This window comes from Hyla sarda, chromosome 9, assembly GCF_029499605.1.
Source record: "Hyla sarda isolate aHylSar1 chromosome 9, aHylSar1.hap1, whole genome shotgun sequence".
Classification (NCBI taxonomy): Eukaryota; Metazoa; Chordata; class Amphibia; order Anura; family Hylidae; genus Hyla; species Hyla sarda.
Window position 1 is genome coordinate 26,432,133 of NC_079197.1, and position 23,188 is coordinate 26,455,320.

Sequence of the window (23,188 nt, forward strand, 5' to 3'; positions counted from 1 at the left end):
AGACATCCAATAATGATAGGAAATATGATACCTTCATACTTTGAATGCTGCCGCTGGTTATATAGGCTGGAAATATGTGACTAGTTTTAGTACAGAGAAGGATATTGTCTGCATCCCTGATGAAGAGTGGGTGAGACGTGCGGCGGGGCTTTTGATGGTGTGGTTGGTATTTTCCCTGCTGTTACTTGCAGTGCTATATCTGTGATGTTCCTCATGTTAGTGTGTATGTAAGCCAGTGTTTCCCAACCGGGGTGCCTCCAGCTGTGGCAAAACTACAACTCCCAGCACCAAAGGCGGGGCATGCTGGGAGTTGTAGTTTTGCCACAACTGGAGGCACCCTGGTTGGGAAACACTGATGTAAGCATTGTGCTGCCTATTTGTTTCTGCTAATGGGCGTAGCTATAGAGGGTGCAGAGGTAGTAGTCGCACTTGGGCCCTGGTGCCTAAGGGGGCCCAAAGCACATATGCCCCATAAGAGACCAGTATTATAATTGGCACATGAGGCTCTGTTGCAGACTTTCCACCGGGCTCAGAAGCTAGACTTTCGTTGAGGGGCGGCCCTGAACACGGAAGCACGCAACGTTCGGAACAATAAACTTACGGACGCTGGGGAGCGGAGCTTCCGAAGCAGGGGAGCGGAGTACCCCTTTAATTTACATACTAAGTGCAATGTGAGGTGGTGCCCCCTAGTGGGGGAGGAGAGGCATGTTCTGGTCTGTGTTATATGGATTTGTGCACATAAAGTACCTTCCACATGTATCCCCATAACAATACACTTGCCACGTGTCCCATAACAAAGCACTTGCCATAGGTGTCCCCATTACAGTGTCCATGCCATAGGTGTCCCCATAACAAAATGCCTGCCACATGTGTCCCATATCACTTCTCGGCCTTTTGGCTAAGATCAAGTGTCGTATCTGTTCTTATCAGTTAGTCCACTGGTAGGAATGGATGGCTGCATGGAGGAGCAGCGGTACCGGGACGTTGTGGGGCTGGTGCCACAGGACCAGTTAAATGGCTGCTGTGATGTGCTCTATTTCCTCCAGGTCTCACGATGAGGCTGGGGGGTCTAGAGCCAGGGTACTATTAGTGCCTCGGGAGTGGTGACCCTGAGATGCCAAAACTCACTGGGTGTTATAACTCACTGAACGCACTGCACCATTACTCTTCACCTTTGGCACTCACCCTTGGTATCCCGGCCTTCTGGCTAGGATCAGGGCAATTCTTTATAGATCCGTCCGGATGACCGGGCAGTATATATCTGAACTCGTCCACATTTATTATTTTTGTTTGTTACGGTGCCACTTTTACATGTTTTGTTTGTACACAGGATTTGTAAGGATGCGGTAGCCCTTCTGGGTGTCCCTCCTGGCGGTCTAGGGGGGGGTGTGTGTGGCCATTCGGTTCCTCACCTCCCTGCAACCCCCGGGCATCTTGGCTTCGGTCGAGATGCCATCAGTATACGGCTCCTTGGCTGATACCCTGGGTAACGGTGCCATTCGGCAGTGTCCGGGGTGCCGCGGGCTCCGGAGGGGAAAATTATTATTTTTTTAATTTGAATTTCCTTCCTGGCGGAAGAGTCAGTGTCATGCGCTGAACGCTTCCGCCAAAGAGGATCCTGCGTTGGGACGGCAGGCGGGGAAGGGTCCACGTCACTTCCCCGGCATCCCCCGTACCTTACAGCGCACAGGTGAGGGGTTGGGGAGCAGGTATTTTTGATGAAAATGGCACAAGGGAAGGGGATTGAATTGTAAGCAGGGGCAGGGAAAGCGGGGATGGGGTTTGAATGAAAGCAGGGGCAGAAGCAGGGGGGCGGGGGGGGTTGAATGAAAGCAGGGGCAGAAGCAGGGGGGCGGGGGGGGTTGAATGAAAGCAGGGGCAGAAGCAGGGGGGGTTGAATGAAAGCAGGAGCAGAAGCAGGGGGGGGGTTTGAATGAAAGCAGGGGCAAAAGCAGGGGGTGTTTAAGGAAAGCAGCGGCAGAAGCAGGGGGTGAATGAAAGCAGGGGCAGAAGCAGGGGGTGTTTAATGAAAGCAGGGGCAGAAGCAGGGGGTGAATGAAAGCAGGGGCAGAAGCAGGGGGTGTTTAATGAAAGCAGGGGCAGGAGCAGGGGGTGGATGGAAGCAGGGGCAGGATTAGGGGGCTGAATGGAAGGAGAGGCAGGAGCGGTGGGGAAGCAGGGGCAGGAGCGGTGGGGTGAATGGAAGCAGGGGCAGGTGCAGGGGGGTGAATGGAGGCAGGATTTTTTATGAAACCGGGCACAAGGGAAGGGGGGGAAAGGGTTTGAATGTGAGCATAGGCAGAAGCGGGGGGTTGGGTGACTGCGGGTGCATGGAATCAGATTGCAGGGTGGATGGGGGTGGTGAATGGAAGCAGGGGTGGGGGGTGAATGGAAGCAATGGCGGGGGTAGGGGGGAAATGAAGGCAATGGCGCTAGGATGCTGGAAGCAACGTGGGTGGGAGGCTGAAGGCAAAAGGTGTGGGTGGAGGCACTGTGTGTGAGGCTGCTGGGGGCACTGTGTGTGTGTGTGTGTGTGAGGCTGCTGGGGGCACTGTGTGTGTGTGTGTGTGTGTGTGTGTGTGTGAGGCTGCTGGGGGCATTGTGTGTGTGTGTGAGGCTGCTGGGGGCACTGTGTGTGTGTGTGTGAGGCTGCTGGGGGCATTGTGTGTGTGTGTGTGTGTGTGTGTGGCTGCTGGGGGCACTGTGTGTGTGGCTGCTGGGGGCACTGTGTGTGTGTGTGTGTGTGGCTGCTGGGGGCACTGTGTGTGTGGCTGCTGGGGGCACTGTGTGTGTGTGTGTGTGTGTGGCTGCTGGGGGCACTGTGTGTGTGGCTGCTGGGGGCACTGTGTGTGTGTGTGTGTGAGGCTGCTGGGGGCACTGTGTGTGTGTGTGTGTGTGTGTGTGTGTGTGTGTGTGTGTGGCTGCTGGGGGCACTGTGTGTGTGGCTGCTGGGGGCACTGTGTGTGTGTGTGTGTGTGTGTGGCTGCTGGGGGCACTGTGTGTGTGGCTGCTGGGGGCACTGTGTGTGTGTGTGTGTGTGTGTGTGTGTGTGAGGCTGCTGGGGGCACTGTGTGTGTGTGTGGCTGCTGGGGGACATGTGTATTGCGTCTTTTTATGTTGGAAACCACTGGCCTAGGTTGAAGCCAGGTGCATTTGCGGACCCTAAGTAGCTTCGGGGCATGGAACCTGGATCCTTTTAGGTGTCTTTTGTCCCGGAGGTGAAGGGTAGGTTTGTTGGGGGCCTCTATCCTTTCGGAGAAGGGCTTAGCGATAGACCACATTCTTTGTGCACCTTTTTTAGTGTGACACGTTTGCACTTTTTCTAGCACTTTGGGTGATAGAGAGCACGTTCCTTGGCTCTTAGATTTAAAAAACAAATGTGTCCCCATAGTTGTGTACTTACCACAGTGGTCCTCATTACAATGTACCTGCTACAGGTGTCCTCATTACAATGTACCTGCTACAGGTGTCCTCATAACAATGTACCTGCTACAGGTGTCCCCATAAGTGTACAATCCACAGATGTCCTCATAACAATGTACCTTCGACAGGTGCCCCCATAACAATGTACCTGCCACAGGTGTCCCTATAAGTGTACATGCCACAGGTGTCCCCATAATAATATACATGCGAGAGGTGTCCCCATAACAATGTACAATCCACAGGTGTCCCCATAACAATGTACATGCCACAGGTGTCCCTATAACAGTGTACATGCCACAGGTGTGCCCATAACAGTGTACAATCCACAGGTGTCCCCATAACAATATGCATACCACAGGTGTCCCCATAACAATATACCTGCTACAGGTGTCCCCATAAGTGTACAATCCACAGATGTCCTCATAACAATGTACCTTCGACAGGTGTCTCCATAACAATGTACGTCACAGGTGCCCCCATAACAATGTACCTGCCACAGGTGTCCCTATAACAGTGTACATGCCACAGGTGTCCCCATAACAATATACATGCCACAGGTGTCTCCCTAACAATGTACATGTGAGAGGTGTCCCCATAACAATGTACAATCCACAGGTGTCCCCATAACAATGTACATGCCACAGGTGTCCCTATAACAGTGTACATGCCACAGGTGTGCCCATAACAATATACATGCCACAGGTGTCCCTATAACAGTGTACATGCCACAGGTGTCCCTATAACAGTGTACATGCCACAGGTGTCCCTATAACAGTGTACATGCCACAGGTGTGCCCATAACAGTGTACAATCCACAGGTGTCCCCATAACAATATGCATACCACAGGTGTCCCCATAACAATGTACATGCACCAGGTGTCCCCATAACAATGTACAATCTACAGGTGTCCCAATAACAATATACATACCACAGGTGTCCCCATAACAATGTACATGCACCAGGTGTCCCCATAACAATGTACAATCTACAGGTGTCCCCATAACAATGTACAATCTACAGGAGTCCCCATAACAATGTACAATCCACAGGTGTCCCCATGACAATATACATGCCACAGGTGTCCCCATAACAATGTACAATCCACAGATGTCCTCATAACAATATACATGCCACGTGACGTCACCTGTTGCTCAACGTTGTTTTCAATAAAGTTATGTTCTCCTGTTTTCCAACAGAAGTGGAGTTAAGTGGGCGGAGCCTTTGAAGCCCAGCCCGCCGCCATGTTGACTGGCAAATTCCTGAGCGCGGTAATCATTACAACACTACAGTCACACGTAGGTCATGGAGGCCACGCCCACTATAGTTGTCTAGCCCCACCCCTCGGCGCTTCCTCTCCCCTGTGTGGGCGTGGTCAGCCGCCGGCTCCAGCTAACCGTTACCAGCAGTGAGTGACGGTGACAGCGGCTCTGGGGACAAAAACGGGAAGTGGTGACAGCGGAGGCTCCGGACAGCAGAGCCCGGCCAGGACAGGGGGCAGGCAGGGGACAGGTAACTGCAGGCACCCGGACACACACATGCACCTTGTATACCTGTACATGCCCTTTAAATCCAATACGTAGCTCTATATGTGAGGCTAGTTCTATCTGCCAGCCGGGTAGACATGGCAGGGGGCGCTATACACTGCATCTGTAGATATATGTTTGCATATAGTTATATAGGAAACAATCCATGTTAGGTGCACTGTATAGAACTGATTGCAAGCTCTTTGGTCCAGAACCACCCCACAAAAGCAGCCAGGTTCATATAGGTTAATGGGGTGATGTAGTGTAGGGTCTGTGTATACATCTCTAGGGTCTGTGTATACATCTATAGTGCACATGTCAGTGTAGTGTAGTGTAGTGTATGTGTATACATCTCTAGGGTCAGTGTAGGGTGTGTGTATACATCTATAGTGCACATCAGTGTAGGGTCAGTGTATACATCTCTAGGGCCTGTGTATACATCTATAGTGCACGTTAGGCTATAGGGATCGGCACCTACAGAGTACACATTTCCTATGTAAATACATTAGGCTCAGACGCACAGTAGGATTTGCATATTGTCACATCTTCTTGCACAGTATGGACACCTACACACACCTGTGGTAAGATTTAGGAGATCACCTCCCTCCATACATCCCAGGGGATACACGTGCAGATAGACTTACAATGATCCAGGTTTGCCCGTCCCCTGTCACCCGGGCCGCGGTCCTGAAGCGAGTGGCAGCGTTGGCTTTGGCAGCCTATGGAGCCCGCCGGTTGTACCCGGTGTTAAGACATCTCTACTTACACTCCTCTCAGAAACATAAAAAGTCTAATGGACTCCAGGAAAGTAAAGGAGCCTCAACCTCAGCCTTGACCCAACCCGGGTATGAGAAAACGGGGGTCAACAGAGTGTTCTTCCGGAGACTGATCCGTCTGCTCCGCCTGCTGTTCCCCAGGTTGGCATGCAAAGAGTTTGGCTTGCTGTTGTTGCACTCGTTGGCCCTCATCTCCAGGACCTTCCTTTCTGTGTACGTGGCTCAGCTGGACGGACGACTGACCCGATGTATTGTAAAGAAGCGACCGGCCAGTTTTGTTTTTCAGCTGCTAAAATGGGTGCTCATCGCCCTGCCTGCCACCTTCATCAATAGCGCCATACGTTACCTGGAGGGTCAGCTGAGCTTGGCTTTCCGTACCCGTCTGGTTGCCCATGCCTACAAGATGTACTTTGGAAACCAAACTTACTACAGGGTGAGCAACATGGATGGGCGATTGAGGAACCCCGACCAGTCCTTGACAGAAGACGTAGTGGCTTTCGCCAGCTCTGTAGCCCATCTCTATTCCAACCTGACCAAACCCGTGTTGGACGTGGTGGTGACCACTTACACGTTGATCAGCACAGCCAAATCTAAAGGTGCCGATACGGGATGGCCGTCTGCCATTGCGGGACTCGTGGTCATCATTACCGCTAAAGTGCTGAGAAGCTGCTCACCGAAGTTTGGCAAGTTGGTAGCGGAAGAGGCGAGAAGGAAAGGAGAGCTGCGGTACATGCACTCGAGGGTCGTGGCCAACTCTGAAGAGATTGCCTTCTATGGAGGTCACAAGGTGAGATGGACAGTGCTTTATGGGCTCTTCTCTAAACACAAATCCCAGTGTTTCCCAACCAGGGTGCCCCCAGATATTGCAAAACTACAACTTCCAGCATACCCGGACAGCCTTGGCGGTCCTGGCATTCTGTGAGTTGTAGTTTTGCAGCAACTGAAGGCTCCCTGGTTGGGATACACTGCCCTGTCCTCTTGGCCACAGTAGGCTAACCTTCTCCTTTCCATACGTCTACGCGCGTCCCTCCATGCCAGCAACTTTTCTGCATCACACTTAAAGGTGTACTCTTAAGTAACAATTTGTGGGTGCCAGAAAGTTATACAGATTTATAAATTACTTTTATATAAAAATCTTAATCCTTCCAGTACTTATCAGCTGAGAGCACGGTGTTCAGACTGGAAAGAACTAACCTACTTACTGTGGCGCATACAGCAGCTGATAAGTACTGGAAGGATAAAGATTTTTATATAGAAGTAATTTACAAATCTGTATCATTTTCTGGCACTGGTTGGTTTGAAAACATTCTTTTTCCTCTGGAGTACCCCTTTATTTTGGCATCTGGGTATGGATGCTCTTGCTTGGGATGATGGGAGAGCAGAACCTGTTCTTGGGAAACATTTTCTTGATGACCTTTCCTCAGGACTGGCCATCGGGATCAGATCGCTGATGATGGACCCCCGGCACCCGCTGATCACTGCTAGCCAGAGCCATGGAGCTTTCTGCTCCCATTGCTGTTCTCAGTGTATGTGGGCGCCTCTGCTTTGGCAAATGGGTGATCAGTGGGGTGGCACAGGTTGGATTTTAATATTTATTTAATATTAATTATTTAAAATTTGCCAATCTGATGTAGATCTATGCTGAGAACAGATCTTATTTAGTTTTTTTTTTAAATCAACTGGTGGCAGAAAGTTAATCAGATTTGTAAATTACTTATATTAAAAAACTCTTAATCCTTCCAGTACTTATCAGCTGCTGTTATGATCCACATGAAGTTCTTTTCTTTTGGAATCTCCTTTCTGTCTGACCACAGTGCTCTCTGCTGACACCTCTGTCCATTTTAGGAACTGTCCAGAGCAGGATAGGTTTTCTATGGGGATTTGCTCCTACTCTGGACAGTTCCTAAAAAGGACAGAGGAGCAGCAGAGCACAATAGTCAGGCAGAAAGGAAATTCCTGTGGATCATACAGCAGCTGATAAGTACTGGAAGGATTAAGATTTTTTTAATAGAAGTCATTTACAAATCTGTTTACCTTTCTGGCACCAGTTGATTAAAAAAAAATGTTTTCCAGTGGAGTACCCCTTTAAGAAATTTGGCCAGGAAAACCTCTTTAAGAGATAATAAATAAATATATATATATATAAATTAAATGGCTACTGTCATTTGGGAAAAACGTTTGACATGTCCCCACGCATTTTCTCCTGACTCCGTCTCACGTGATCGAGACAAACTCGCAATGTAAGTCAATGGAGCGTGTTTCAATCACGTGACACAGAGCAAAGAGTGGAGCGCGTTGCAGCGCCGAGTTCTCCTGATCGGCGGAGGTCTGAACACTCAGACCCCCGCCGATCAAAAGTTTTGACATGTCAAAAGTTTTTTTAAGTGACAGGTACATGTTAAAGGGGTAGTCAAGTGGTGAAAAACTTATCCCCTATCCTAAGGATAGAGGATAAGTTTGAGATTGCGGGGGGGTTCGACCGCTGGGGCCCCCTGCAATCTCTCTGTACGGGGGCCAGGCTCTCCGGCCAGATAGCGGGTGTCGACCCCCGACACGCCCCCTCACCCCTCAATACATCTCTATGGCAGAGCCGGAGATTGCCGAAGGCAGCGCTTCGGCTCTGCCATAGCGTTTTATTGAGGGGGCGTGTCGGCCGCCGCTTCGTGCGGAGGTCGACACGCCCCCTTCCTGCGGGCTGTCGGGGCTCCGTACAGGAGATCGCAGGGGGCCCCAGCGGTCGGACCCCCGGCGACCTCAAACCTATCCCCTATCCTTAGGATAGGGGGTAAGTTGTTCACCACTGGGTTCACCACTGGACTACTCCTTTAAGGAAAGATGTATATTTTGTCTTGTTTGTGTGACAACTTTTTTTTTTTTTTTTATCAATTTTTTTTTATATAAATAATGGCAGAATTGCAAAACTGGAATAATTTGCCTTATCTATACAGATTTTATTCTATAGCAGTGTTTCCCAACCAGGGTGCCTATAGCTGTTGCAAAACTACAACTCCCAGCATGCCCGGACAGCCTTCGGCTGTCCGGGCATGCTGGGAGTTGTAGTTTTGCAACGGCTGGAGGCACTCTGGTTAAAAAACACTGAGCTAGAGGCTGAGGGGGCCCAGTTAGGTGCAGGGATCCTTTTCATCACAGTCCAGGCATGCTGGCAATTGTAGTTTTGCAACAGCTGGATGATGTCCACACAGAAAATTTTTGGTGTGGAGGTTCCCCAGACAGCTGGCGCTGCAGAGCATGCCGACGCTAGAACCACCAAGAAATGCGCCGTCTCATTGACAGCAACGCATTTCCGTGCAGAGTGTATTTTTTCTGCGGATACCGAAATTGGAATTTCCATGCCAGAAGACATTTTATCCCCAATCCCAAGGATAGGGGATAAAATGTCTAATCGCGGGGGCCCGCCGCTGGGGGCGGATGACTGGCGACCACAGCCTCCATGCCCGCTCCATTCATGTATGTGGGAGGAGACGTGAAGGCTAGGTACTAGCTGTCACGCCTTCTCCCATAGACATGAATGGAGAGGACGTGGCGTGATGTCTTCCATGTTCCAGACGCCACCACTGCCGGCTAGGAGATTGCGGGGGTCTCCAGCGGCGGGCCCCCCGTGATCAGACATCTTATCCCCTATCCTTTGGATAGGGGATAAGATGTTTTCCAGCAGAGTACCCCTTTAAACACTAACCATAACTACATCACCTGTGAAAGACTAAGGAAATCCTGAAAACATGTTACAGTAGTAGTGAACTAAATGACCTTGTTCCCAGGCGTTCAGAAATATCACAACCAGAGTAAGGTAGTGAAAATAGCATTCAGCTTTTATTAGGTACCTCCAGTGGTTGCTTCCTAGGACATTTTTAGGCTTGCACAGGATCTGCATCTTGATTCTTTATTCTGTACCCCAATTGGGGTGACATGCGTCCAATCTGTATGCTCAGGGCCAGACGAAGCACGTAACCCATGCGAAACAACTGCTGCTGTCGCCTTCTACATACCCCCCCCCCTATTGTGTCCCTCCCCACCGTGTATGTTAAGTGAGTATTTTCTACAATAAAGAAGATCGAGAAGAAGCTGTGAGTCGCTTTCAATATTTCTTCAGTAAATTTAAAGAGCTTGCTGGACATCATATTTTGGGATCCCCCATCTAATAGGGTAATGCACAAGGGGCCATCCTCTGGTCTATTCTTTGTCTTTTTATACAGGTATCCTAAAAACATGACTTGCTGGGGGTACTTGAGGGCCGCGCTTGGGAAACACTGGTCTAGAGAAAGTACACTGCTTAAAAAAATAAAGGGAATCCTAAGATAACACATCCTAGATCTGAATAAATGAACTAATCGTATGAAATACTTTCGTCTTTACATAGTTGAATGTGATGACAACAAAATCACACAAAAATTATCAATGGAAATCAAATTTATCAACCCATGGCGGTCTGGATATGGAGTCACACTCAAAATCACAGTGGAAAACCACACTACAGGCTGATCCAACTTTATGTAATGTCCTTAAAACAAGTCACAATGAGGCTCAGTAGTGTGTGTGGCCTCCACGTGCCCGTATGACCTCCCTACAATGCCTGGGCATGCTCCTGATGAGGTGACGATGAGATGGTCTCCTGAGGGATGTCCTCCCAGACCTGGACTAAAGCATCCGCCAACTCCTGGACAGTCTGTGGTGCAACGTGGCGTTGGTTGATGGAGCGAGACATGATGTCCCAGATGTGCTCAATCGGATTCAGGTTTGGGGAACGGGCGGGCCAGTCCATAGCATCAATACCTTCCTCTTGCAACTGCTGACACACTCCAGCCACATGAGGTCTAGCATTGTCTTGCATTAGGAGGAACCCAGGGCCAACCGCACCAGCATATAGTCTCACAAGGGGTCTGAGGATCTCATCTCGGTACCTAAAGGCAGTCAGGCTACCTCTGGCAAGCACATGGAGGGCTGTGTGACCCCCCCCCCCAAAAAAAAAAATGCCACCCTACACCATTACTGACCCACCGCCAAACTGGTCATGCTGGAGGATGTTGCAGGCAGCAGAACGTTCTCCATAGCGTCTCCAGACTCTGTCACATGTGCTCAGTGTGAATCTGCTTTCATCTGTGAAGAGCACAGGGTGCCAGTGGTGAATTTGCCAATCTTGGTGTTCTCTGGCAAATGCCAATCGTCCTGCACGGTGTTGGGCTGTAAGCACAACCCCCACCTGTGGACGTTGGGCCCTCATACCACCCTTATGGAGTCTGTTTCTGACCATTTGAGTGGACACATGGACATTTGTGGCCTGCTGGGGGTCATTTTGCAGGGATCTGGCAGTAGTGCTGCTCCTGCTCCTCCTTGCACAAAGGTGGAGGTAGCGGTCCTGCTGCTGGGTTGTTGCCCTCCTAAGGCCTTCTCCACGTCTCCTGATGTACTGGTCTGTCTCCTGGTAGCGCCTCCATGCTCTGGACACTACGCTGACAGACACAGCAAACCTTCTTGCCACAGCTCGCATTGATGTGCCATCCTGGGTGAGCTGCACTACCTGAGCCACTTGTGTGGGTTGTAGACTCTGTGTCATGCTACCACTAGAGTGAAAGCACCGCCAGCATTCAAAAGTGACCAAAACATCAGCCAGGAAGCATTGGAACTGAGAAGTGGTCTTTGGTCACCACCGGCAGAACCACTCCTTTATTGGGGGGTGTCTTGCTAATTGCCTAGAATTTCCACCAGTTGTCTGTTCCATTTGCACAACAACATGTGAAATTGATTGTCAATCAGTGTTGCTTCCTGAGTGGACAGTGGGATTTCACAGAAGTGTCATTGACTTGGAGTTACATTGTGTTGTTTGTGTTCCCTTTATTATTTTCAGCAGTGTAGTTCCACCATAATGAATTTTCCTGACTGTCTCAACCAAGATAGGCAGAACTCAGTCTTTTTAGCTGCCACCCACACCTTCCACCACCATGACCAGTAAACCTCTTTTCAGTCTATAAGGACATCTGTGGCCAGTTTCATTGACTACCGGTCTGGCCTAGGTGTGTGATGTCACATGTCCATACTGAACATCTAGCAGTTGTGTAATGTTGTATCCCTGCTCCATTGCTTTGCATACAGCTCCTGTAAACTTCCATAGCCGCCTACCATTGCAGCAACACCAATACGGTTGCAACCTTCTTGCAAAAAAAAACCCCCACCGGACATGGTAATTTGCATAATTAATTATACATGCGTGACATCACAGGATACATATATGCGGGGAAATTTTTTCCTATTCTGACCCCTATAACTTTTTTATTTCTCCTTATACAGGCCTGTATGAGGGTCATTTTTTGCGCCGCGATCTGTAGTTTTTCACACTACCGTTTTTGTTTTGATGTCACTTTTTTGATCTTTTTTTTTATTCCCAGTTAGTTACTAACTACAACTCCCAGCATGCCCTTATACAGCCTGTGGCTCAGCAGCTGCCTCAAATAAAAAAAATAAAACTACAACTCCCAGCATGTTGGACTATATAGTAGTATATAGTATAGGTCAGTGTTTCCCAACCAGGGCTGCCTCCAGCTGTTGCAAAACTACAACTCCCAGCATGTTGGACTATATAGTAGTATAGAGTATAGGTCAGTGTTTCCCAACCAGGGGTGCCTCCAGCTGTTGCAAAACAACTCCCAGCATGTTGGACTATATAGTAGTATATAGTATAGGTCTGTGTTTCCCAACCAGGGGTGCCTCCAGCTGTTGCAAAACTACAACTCCCAGCATGTTAGACTATTTAGAAGTATATAGTATAGGTCAGTGTTTCCCAACCAGGGGGGCCTCCAGCTGTTGCAAAACTACAACTCCCAGCATGTTAGACTATTTAGAAGTATATAGTATAGGTCAGTGTTTCCCAACCAGGGGTGCCTCCAGCTGTTGCAAAACTACAACTCCCAGCATGTTAGACTATTTAGAAGTATATAGTATAGGTCAGTGTTTCCCAACCAGGGGTGCCTCCAGCTGTTGCAAAACTACAACTCCCAGCATGCCCGGACAGCCAAAGGCTGTCCGGGCATGCTGGAAGTTGTAGTTTTGCAACAGCTGGAGGCGCTCTGGTTGGGAAACACTGGTATAGTATATGGTGCAACATTCCGGGAGTTGGAGGATTGGTTGGATAAATACCGGCCAGTGCATTGCCGGTATTTTTAATATATTTTTAATAAAATTACCGGCAGGGTAACCAAAATACCGTCTTGTGCCGGTAAAATACCAGCCAGGTGGCAACCCTAGACACCGGTCTCTGAACTTCTGAAGTCAGGGACTAAAACGGGAGAAGGCAGGGAGTGTTTATCCTGATCTGAAAGTAGTTTGACGTTTGTCGGGGCCATTTTCGTTTTTAATTGAATTACTTCTCGTGTCTGTTGTGGCTACTTGAGCGAAAGGAAATTTTAGCGGGAACCATTGACTTGAAATGTTTGTGGGATCTTGTACCTCACCAGCAGCAGGCTGGCTCTGAGGGGACGTATGAATGCCGTGATGTCTCCGCAATACAGAGAAGCTATAAAGTGTAGCAGTCTGTGTTCACACCCGTGTGGTCTGTTTTTTGATGTTCTGAGCCGTCTATGGAGGAGAACAGAAAATAATGGCACAGAATGAGACACTAACTGCGTCTGATGGACCCTATTGCCTTTAAAGGGGTACTCCACTGCCCCAGCGTTTTAAACGCTGGGTCCCGGCTGTGGGGGTCGTGATGTCGCGGCCATGCCCCTCTTGATGTCACGCCATAGACTTGCATTGAGGGGGCGTGGTGTGACGGCACAAGGGGCATGGCCGTGAGGTCACGACCCAGCATTCGGAATTTTTTTTTCCGAATGCTGGGCAGTGGAGTACCCCTTTTATGTGGTCCTGTATTCAACCAGACAAAATAGTACAGGATGTGTGAAAATCGCTCCATGTGTAACCAAGTTTTATCCCTACAATGGCATCCTCTGGTGTATCAACAACTATTTGCATAAGTAGTTGAATGAGCCCCATCATATATGTTGCGCAATTTTTGCATTTGCAGTTTCCTCAGTAACCACGTCTGATTATAATGAACAGGTTGCAGCACGTTGTACATCCATAGATAACAGGAGCCACTTATTGGAGGGTCTTATCACCTGAACTCCCACCGTGACCTTCTCACATCTCTTAGGGTGCATTCACACCACGTTTTGAAGATGCGGGAATCGGATCTGGCTGAGGGGAGTGAAAACCGGGCACTCCCGTATCCCAGCCGGACCGGGCCCGTATCTTGTTCATTTCAATGAACTGCCCAGAGATGATAATGACTCCAGCCGGCTAATTTTTGCCCCGTATCCGGTTTTCTGACCGGACCTAAAACCGCGGCATACCACGGTTTTAGATCCAGTCAGAAAACCAGATACGGCTCATTGAAATGAATGAGATACGGGCCGGGTCCAGCTGGGATATGGGAGTGCCCGGCTTTCACACCCCCCCCAGATCCGGTTCCCGTACCTTCAAAACGTAATGTGAACCCAGCCTTAGGCTAGGTTTCCACTCCTTTTTCCAGCCTTTTTTTTTCTGGTCCTTTTTCATTTGGTGGATACTCCATATTTTTTTTTTTATTTTTTTTTATTTTTTTACTGTGTGTCAACTTTTTACTGCCTTCAGGGTACCACTCCCTGGGTACCTCAGGGTACCACTCCCTACTTACCTCCGCCAGCTGTATAGTACACAGCGCTGCATATCGCATCCCTGTATACTATACAGGAGCCTGGACTCCCATCACTATACTATATATCCTAGTGGGGCTCAGCTGTGCCTGCAGCTATGCAGCCGCGAGTACAGCTAATGCTGGGCAGGAGATATACAATGTATATATCCTTCCAAACAAGTATATACAGTAAACCAGTGAACTGTATAGATCCCTGCTTTACTGTAACCCCTTGCTGGGGTGAGTGTTAAGCAATGGCCCAGCAATAAAAGAGTTGAGATGTGTTGCTGCGCAGAGCAAACTAACATTTTTCTTAACATACAGTAAACCAGTGATCTATCTAAATCGCTGGTTTACTGTAAAGGGACAAAAGGGTTAAGTTGCGCTTCACGTCAGGGCCGGAACATAGTGCTAAGCCAAGCAAGGGGTTACAGTAAACCAGCAATCTATACAGATCTTTCGTTTACTGTACATTCTTGCTGGGCAGGAGATATACAATGTATACCTCCTGCCCAGCCTGAGCTGTACCTGCGGCTGGATAGCTTGAGGCACAGCTCAGCACCGCTAGAAGCAGGGACAGTTTACAGCGCTGGTTCTGTATGTAGCACTGGATACTGTACTGCCGATAGAGGTAAGTAGTGATGCTATGCATCACTACTTACCTCTGTGGATGCTAAAACTATTGCGTTTTTACCAGCAAAAAGCCATAGTCTCAGCATGCTGCATTTTTGGGAAACTGACAGTTTTCCCAAAAATGCCCAAATGCAGGGGAAAAAAAAACGCCAAACCCAAAAGTGCAACGCGGGTTCAGCATTTTATAATTCCCTATTGACTCCCTACCAACATCTAGCTGCCGTGTTTTTGCTGTGGAAAATATGTATTCGAGGACTTCATGGAGATGCCATTATACAAGGCTGTGTAGCTCAGCATTTAAGGGCATAATAACCTTGTGTGATAAATAAAAGCTGAGATCCTATAAAAAAGCAATAAAATAATGTTCTTTGACGTTCTATGAAATTGCTCACGTTTGCCCACATTTTGTTATTTTTATTGACCGTGTGTCCTGTGCGCTGGGTCAAGGTTGATACTTCATCTCTCCACCAAGGGCAAATTCCATTTAGGAAACTTTTATCATTTCTGTGGCAGCAGACTGTTTTTGTACATCGGTTATCTCCACGTAAACTTTAGCACATAAAGATCATTACGGTGGAGTTGGAGGAACAACAGGCCGAGATAGGCCCAGTTATAGCATGATATCTGCCGATGGCTATCTTCTCCAACTTGATAACGTGCACATTTGGCCTGGCCAAAGAGACGGGAAAGGATCAAAGTAGTTGAAATCTAACTTGGCCTAGGGATGGGCAGCTAACCCCATTGCTAAATGCATATGATATGTATGACTGTTGCAAATTGGAGATAAGGAAGAGGGAGGAAAATGGGAAGTGGTGTCCGCGCTGCTGGAAAGTTCAATGGAATCTGCTTACATCTGAAGTCATGGGTGAAAAAGAAGTACTTAAATTATGTTCACACAACGCGTTTCTGGGTGTAAACCCTTTCATCAGGCGTGATCACGCCTGATGAAAGGGTTTACACCCAGAAACGCGTTGTGTGAACATAAAGTACTTCTTTTTCACCCATGACTTCAGATGTAAGCTTATTCCATTGAACTTTCCAGCAGCGCGGACACCACTTTCCATTTTCCTCCCTCTTCCTTATCTGCATGTTACACCGAAGCTTTCGTTGTGGGAAGCCGCAGCAGCTCAACCATTGTTCTGATGTGCCTCTGTAAGTGTTGTGCCTTAAATTTGCTCAACCTGTCCAGGTGAGCATGTTTTCTCCCTCCAAAGAATTTTCTTATTCCATGTTTGGTGATCCCGCACAAGGAAGCGCGTTTTGTCCTTCTTTCTTTTCTGGGATAGATTTGTGGTGAGAAAGGAAGGGTTAAATCGTAACTGTCAGATCCCACAAAAAATAAATAATAATAATAATAATGAATACGTTACTCAGTACCTAATCCTAACCATGTACATCTATCGCCTATATTTATTATAAAAATCCCTCTTTTCCTTAGCTCACAGTGTTAGAAATCCTCTCATGAGGAGGGGGCGTGTCTCTCCTTGTGGTGGTGGGAGGTGATTGGTGTGTCTTCTCATTCAGCCTTGTCCTTTAGTCATCTCTTGTCCATGACTCATGGACAAGCCTGATGCTGCTGCAGGACATTTTTAAACACTCATATCACAAAAGGTCTTTAATTTTCATCAGTAACAACATAAAAAGTTTTTGGATCTGACAGTGCCCATTTAATGAACACAATGTACAATGACCAGAAATTGTGGAAGGGTGAGGAGCTTTTGTAAGCCATTCCCAGAGTATGTACAATGTTCTGCAAAATATTGTCAGCGCTTAAACTTCCAAAATAATTTGGAAGCAAAGATGTTTAACTTGGGTCCTCTAAAGGTCCCTATGACCCTGCCTGGTAAGCGTACGCTAAGAGTACAAAATGTTCATAGACAGTCGTGTTCATGTGACACATTGACCAGATATAACCCCAAGAGTATCATTATAATACTGCAGTGATAAAAGCTCATTGTTCTTTAGTCAATACATGTTTTGCATCTGTCTATATTTAAAGTCTGGAATTTTTATCATTTTATTTATAGACTTTTATTTTATTTTTATATTCACTACTAAGCTAGCATAGACTTTTGGTTGTGGTCAGGTGTTTTAGCCATCTGACGATTTTTTTACTGAAAGTTGTTTCTATTGAAATAAACCTGCCGGTCCTGGCATGCACATTTTTAGTTTATGTGTTAAATCGAAACTTACGTGAATTGATGAAGTATCGTCTGAGTTATATGGCTTTAATCTTATAGATCTTTTGTGCAGCTCTGTGTATAGAGGCGGGGAGCTGGCTCGCAGTGCTCCCCTGCCTCCTCCAAATTCCCGCACCTGTAATGAATATGCTAAAATATTTACTCTCACGTTGCTAGTAGCTGGCAGGCTCTCAAGTGCTAACGATGTGAGAGTGAATACTTTTTGAATATTCACTATGGTAACGGGCAGAGCGGGGAATATTGAGGAGGCAGGGGAGCGAGGCAAGTTAGCTCCCGCCTCCATTGTGCAGTAGAACTAGAAGAATAAAGACTTATAACTCTGAGGATACTTCATCAATTTACATAAGTGACCCCTCATTTTAATGCTTTTTAATGCTGTTCACCCGCACTATAACTCAGTAAACAGCCTGTCAGTTTCCCTTTTAAGGTTTGGTAAGTTATCATAAGGGACACTCTACAGCTTAACCAAAAAAATCCACCTCATCCCATCATATAGGAGATTGGAAAATGGTAGATGGAAAGCGTTATAGCTGGCTAAACACATTAAAGGACATCTGCAGCCTAAATACACTTATCCCCTATCCACAGGATAGAGGATAAGTGTTTGATCGCGGGGGGTGCGAACGCTGGGACACCCAGCGATATCCTGCATGTAGTTCTATGGGAGAGGCGGGAATGCAGCGTTCGTGACTCCCTGCCTCTCCCATAGAGCTGTATAGGGAGGGGGCGTACCGTCGAGAGATCGTGGTTGGACCCCCCCGCAATCAAACACTTATCCCCTATCCTGGGGATAAGTGTATTTAGGCTGCAGATGTCCTTTAAAGTTGGATGAACCCCTCCGGTTTCGACAGGATCGGCAAACCAACTAATATGGGTCTCCTGACTCCTTCCATCGGGAGAATGGCTGGGGTAAGAAGGAATCAGACATGTTGGATTTTAACTGCCTGATCCTTTTGTTCTTAAAAGGGTACTCCACAGGAATACATGTTTTTTTTTTTTATCAACTGAAGTCAGAAAGTTAAACAGATTTGTAAATTATTTCTATTAAAAAATCTTAATCCTCTAGTACTTATAGGCTTTTGTATGCTCCACAGGAAGTTCTATTCTTTTTGAATTTCCTTTCTGTCTGACCCCAGTGCTCTCTGCTGACACCTCTGTCCATGTCAGGAACTGTCCGGAGCAGGAGAGGTTTTCTATGGGGATTTGCTCCTGCTCTGGACAGTTCCTGACATGGACAGAGATGTCAGCAGAGAGCACTGTGGTCAGACTAAAAAAAGAACAAAGAACTCAATTTCCTCTGTAGTGTACAGCTGTTGAGAAGTACTGGAAGGATTAAGATTTTTTTAATAGAAGTATTTTACAAATCTGTTTTAACTGTCTGGCACCAGTTGATAAAAAAAAGAAAAATAAAGTTTTCCACTGGAGTAGTTCTTTAAGTAAGAACAGGGATTTGACCGGCCCAAAGGATAAAAGGATAGTCCTCCATGTAATTATTTGATGAACAGGTTATAAAAATTATGGAAAAAAGGGGTTGTCGTAGAACTAAATTATCATCCGGAAATAATTCCATGTGCTCCATTATTAATGTAGTCATCTCCTCTTCCATTGAGTCTCTAATGGGTTTTGTGGAATGATATACTCCTGTGTTGCAGAAATATGTAGCCGTTCTGGATTAACCAGTTTTACAGCCAAACCGCCGGCTGTTGTGGCACAGATACTTTTCTGTGACCTCCAGCTTACCCGGGGACATGGAAGAAACAAGGATGGATGTGTCTGGCTTTGGGAATCCAGCGATTTCTTTGCTGGAGCAGCTTTCCTGTAAAGAATGCGATCTGTGGGGGGCGTATATCCTGAAAACGTTCTCAGTAAAGAACGCTCCAAACCTACCTGCATGTATTGGGGAACAGCGCTTATGGCACCGAACACAAAAGTTCCTTACTTATTATGATCTGCTGTGCCGTTTTTCATAAATCTTTGTATTTATAGATATGCAAATAAGCCCCAATGAGGCCCCAAGTGCAACCGCGATGCCTGCCCACCACCTTCCATAACATCGCCTTTCATTATTGTCTATAACCCTGGTGGTCTTGGGCATTCATTGGTTAATGTCTATATCCATGGGGGTCTAGGGCTGTAATGGGTTAATGTCTGTATAGCTGGTGGTCTAGGGCTGTAATGGGTTAATGTCTATATCCCTGGTGGTCTAGGGCTGTAATGGGTTAATGTCTGTATCCCTGGTGGTCTAGGGCTGTAATGGGTTAATGTCTGTATCCCTGGTGATCTAGGGCTGTAATGGGTTAATGTCTATATCCCTGGTGGTTTAGGGCTGGGTCTTGGTTAATATCTTTCCCTTTTTGTCCCGTGCGCATCATCTCCAGCTGAGCTTCCCTGGATTGTTACAGCGCATGCCAAGATTTTTCGTGCTTGTGCTAAGTAGGAAGAAGAAGCCTGAATGACAGCAAAAAAAAAATAGGACCTGGAAGCAATACATTTATACCTGACCAGAGAAATACCTAACACAGATGCTTTCTTCATGTAACAGTGCCACACGTGCCAATAGGTTGTGCGTGGTATTGCAACTCGGCTCCTTCCACTTCAAAACAGCATCATTACACAATAGATTTATATGAGCCAAGTGTAGCCTAAAATAAAAAACTAATTATATGGACGATTATGAAATATCATTTACCATTATTAGGTAGATACTGTATGTTGCCAGCATTCTTAGGAAAATTTATAGAAAACCTTTTAAACTTCCGGCTGAATTACTAAGCAATTAAAGGAGTTATCCAGGAAAAAACTTTTTATATATCAACTGGCTCCAGAAAGTTAAAAAGATTTGTAAATTACTTCTATTAAAAAATCTTAATCCTTCCAGTACTTATGAGCTTCTGAAGTTAAGGTTGTTCTTTTCTGTCTAAGTGCTCTCTGATGACACGTGTCTCGGGAACCGCCCAGTTTAGAAGCAAATCCCCATAGCAAACTTCTTCTAAACTGGGCGGTTCCCGAGACGCGTGTCAACAGAGAGCACTTAGAAAAGAACAACCTTAACTTCAGAAGCTCATAAGTACTGAATTCCGTTCCGCTTGAAGAAAGAGCATGTTCATTCTTCAAGTGGAATCCGCTGGCAGAATTCAATTGAAGTCAATGGGAAAAAAAATTTACGCCCGAGATCGTTTCCGTGTGGAATTCGCGCGGAAAAATGTAGAAGAGACAACCCATGGAAAAAGGATGACACCCATTCTCCACCCCACACTCCACCCTTTTTTTTTTTACCCGTCAGCCACATCAACTTGTAATTTGTTTGTAGATTTTTTTCGGGACATTTTGGGGCTTATATAACACTTGCAGCTCTAATTTCTGACTAGCACAATCGTAAAATGGCCGATTTGGCCCTCCCACAAACCCTCCCCTTCCTTCTTCCCCCTTTCCGCGCGTAATTCCGCGCACATTTCCGCGCGAAATGAAATTTCGATTTTTCAGACATATATTTTTCTGCTTGAATTCCGACGTGTGAACGCACCCATTTCAGAGCGATCCTGGTGCTGTCATGTCCTGCCGCCGCTGTGCTGTCAGGGGAATGTCCGCATGGAAATTTTCGGTGCGGACATTGCCCGTGTGAACATAGCCTCACTGTCGGCATGACCCACCGTCCAGATATTTGTGGAAAACGCAATATGCTGGATTTTAAGTCCCCACCAGTACCTGTGCAGGAAATACTGCACTATCCCTTTTGAGGGGTTCTCCAAGTAATTAGTAAAAATCATCACCTATCCACAGGAAAGGGGGTAATTTTTTGATCACAGGGGGTCCGACTCCTGTGGCCCCCTTCACCCTACTCAACACCCCTTAATCCATAGTTTTTGGGGGAAATAAGGGTAGATTAGCAAAGAAATAAACTACACATTGGGGGAGATTTATCAAAACCTGTCCAGAGGAAAAGTTGCAGAGTTGCCCATAGCAACCAATCAGATCGCTTCTTTCGTTTCTCAGAGGCCTTTACAAAAATGAAAGAAGCGATCTGATTGGTTGCTATGGGCAACTCAGCAACATTTCCTCTGGACAGGTTTTGATGAATCTCCCCCTTTGAGTTGGACAAGGAGGCATGGCAGGATACTAACAATTAAAAAAAATTGTGCGTTCTTTTTTTTAATACTTTTCATATTTTTAAGTTTGCACATTATTTATGGTGAGACGATATTATAGGGATCCTAGTCATTTTTTATTTACTACCTGTCTACATATAGCAGAAAACATATAGCTTTCCATATAGCAGAAAAGAGAAGGACATATATCTGGCTTAGCCTGTCAACTCATAGCTCCACAGTAGTAATTTCTATCTATATATATATATATATATATATATATATATATATATAGCCAGTACAGTGATCCCTCAACTTACAATGGCCTCAACATACAATAGTTTCAACATATAATGGTCTTTTCTGGACCATTGTAAGATGAAACCAGACTCAACATACAATGTACAGACAGTCCAGATCTGTGATACCTGTCAATGGCCGGAAGAACCGACCAATCAGAACGGGTATTCACTGGTAAAACCCCTGTATTACTGAAGTGTATGCACTGACTGATGTCTGGTAGTGCCCCCTACAGTACAGGGAGGTATTGCATGTTCTGTACACTTTACCTGTTTACCTGTTACCTGCTCCTCTGGACACCAGGTGAGGGCGGCTCCATGTTACCTTTTTAGGACATTGTGTGTACTGTACAGGACCCTGAAGAAGCTCCTGTCCTCTACATAGACCAATGTTTCCCAAGCAGGGTGCCCCCAGCTGTTGCAAAGCTATAACTCCCAGCATGCCCGGACAGCCTTTGGCTGTCCGGGCATGCTGGGAGTTGTAGTTTTGCAACAGCTGGAGGCTCCCTGCATGGGAAACACTGACATAGACAGTGATTTACAGCTCTTACTTTTATATGTAAGGATTTGCTCTATCTATATTAGTTATTAGAGATGAGCGAACTTACAGTAAATTCGATTTGTCACGAACTTCTCGGCTCGGCAGTTGATGATTTATCATGCATAAATTAGTTCAGCTTTCCAGTGCTCCGGTGGGCTGGAAAAGGTGGATACATTCCTAGGAAAGAGTCTCCTAGGACTGTATCCACCTTTTCCAGCCCACCAGAGCACCTGAAAGCTGAACTAATTTATGCAGGAAAAGTCATCAACTGCCGAGCCGAGAAGTTCGTGACGAATGGAATTTACTGTAAGTTCGCTCATCTCTATTAGTTATGTACTTATTTTTGTTTCTTTTTCCTATTTTTGGATGACATTTTGGTGCCTTTAGAACCAATTACCAAGTTTCCATAGAGTTCTGGTCTCAACATACAATGGTTTCAACATACAATGATCGTCCCGGAACCGATTAATATTGTAACTTGAGGGACCGCTGTTTATATGCAGCACTGTCCAAATAGTATACAAGTGGTGCCAGCGTCAAAAACCTGATGGGGGTTTATCCAAGTAGATATCCAACAAAGAGGGCAGCACTCCTATTCCAACAAACATGAATTTATTCCATCATAACCAGTCAAGCAACGTTTCTGCTCCCTGAAAATGGCTCCATAGAGAGCAGAAACGTAGCTTGAATGGATATGATGGAATAAATTAACGTTTGTTGGAATTGGAGTGCTGCCTTCTTTGTTGTATATATATATATATATATATATATGTATATGTATGTGTGTGTGTGTGTGTGTGTGTGTATATGTATATATATATATATATATATATATATATATATTAGAAGAGTGACCCAATAGGTACCACAGAAGTACAACCATCAGGCTAAACCAGTGGTCCCCAAACTGTGGCCCTCCAGATGTTGCAAAACTACAATTCCCAGCATGCCTGGACAGCCTACGGATGTCCAGGCATGCTGGGAATTGTAGTTTTGCAACATCTGGAGGGCCACAGTTTGGGG

General features: G+C 46.5%; 1 protein-coding gene and 1 pseudogene across 1 annotated transcript in view; both read left to right on the forward strand.

Moving 5' to 3' along the window:
- Positions 1–878: 878 nt before the first annotated feature.
- On the forward strand, positions 879–988 carry LOC130292091 (U2 spliceosomal RNA; annotated as a pseudogene).
- Positions 989–4,702: 3,714 nt separating this feature from the next.
- The window catches only part of ABCD1 (ATP binding cassette subfamily D member 1), an 83,500-nt gene continuing 65,014 nt past the window's right edge, over positions 4,703–23,188 (forward strand). The window contains exon 1 of the mRNA XM_056539962.1: positions 4,703–6,510. Coding sequence (XP_056395937.1) covers positions 5,593–6,510 — 918 coding nt within the window. The 5' untranslated portion in view covers positions 4,703–5,592. The remainder of the gene's footprint in view (positions 6,511–23,188) is intronic.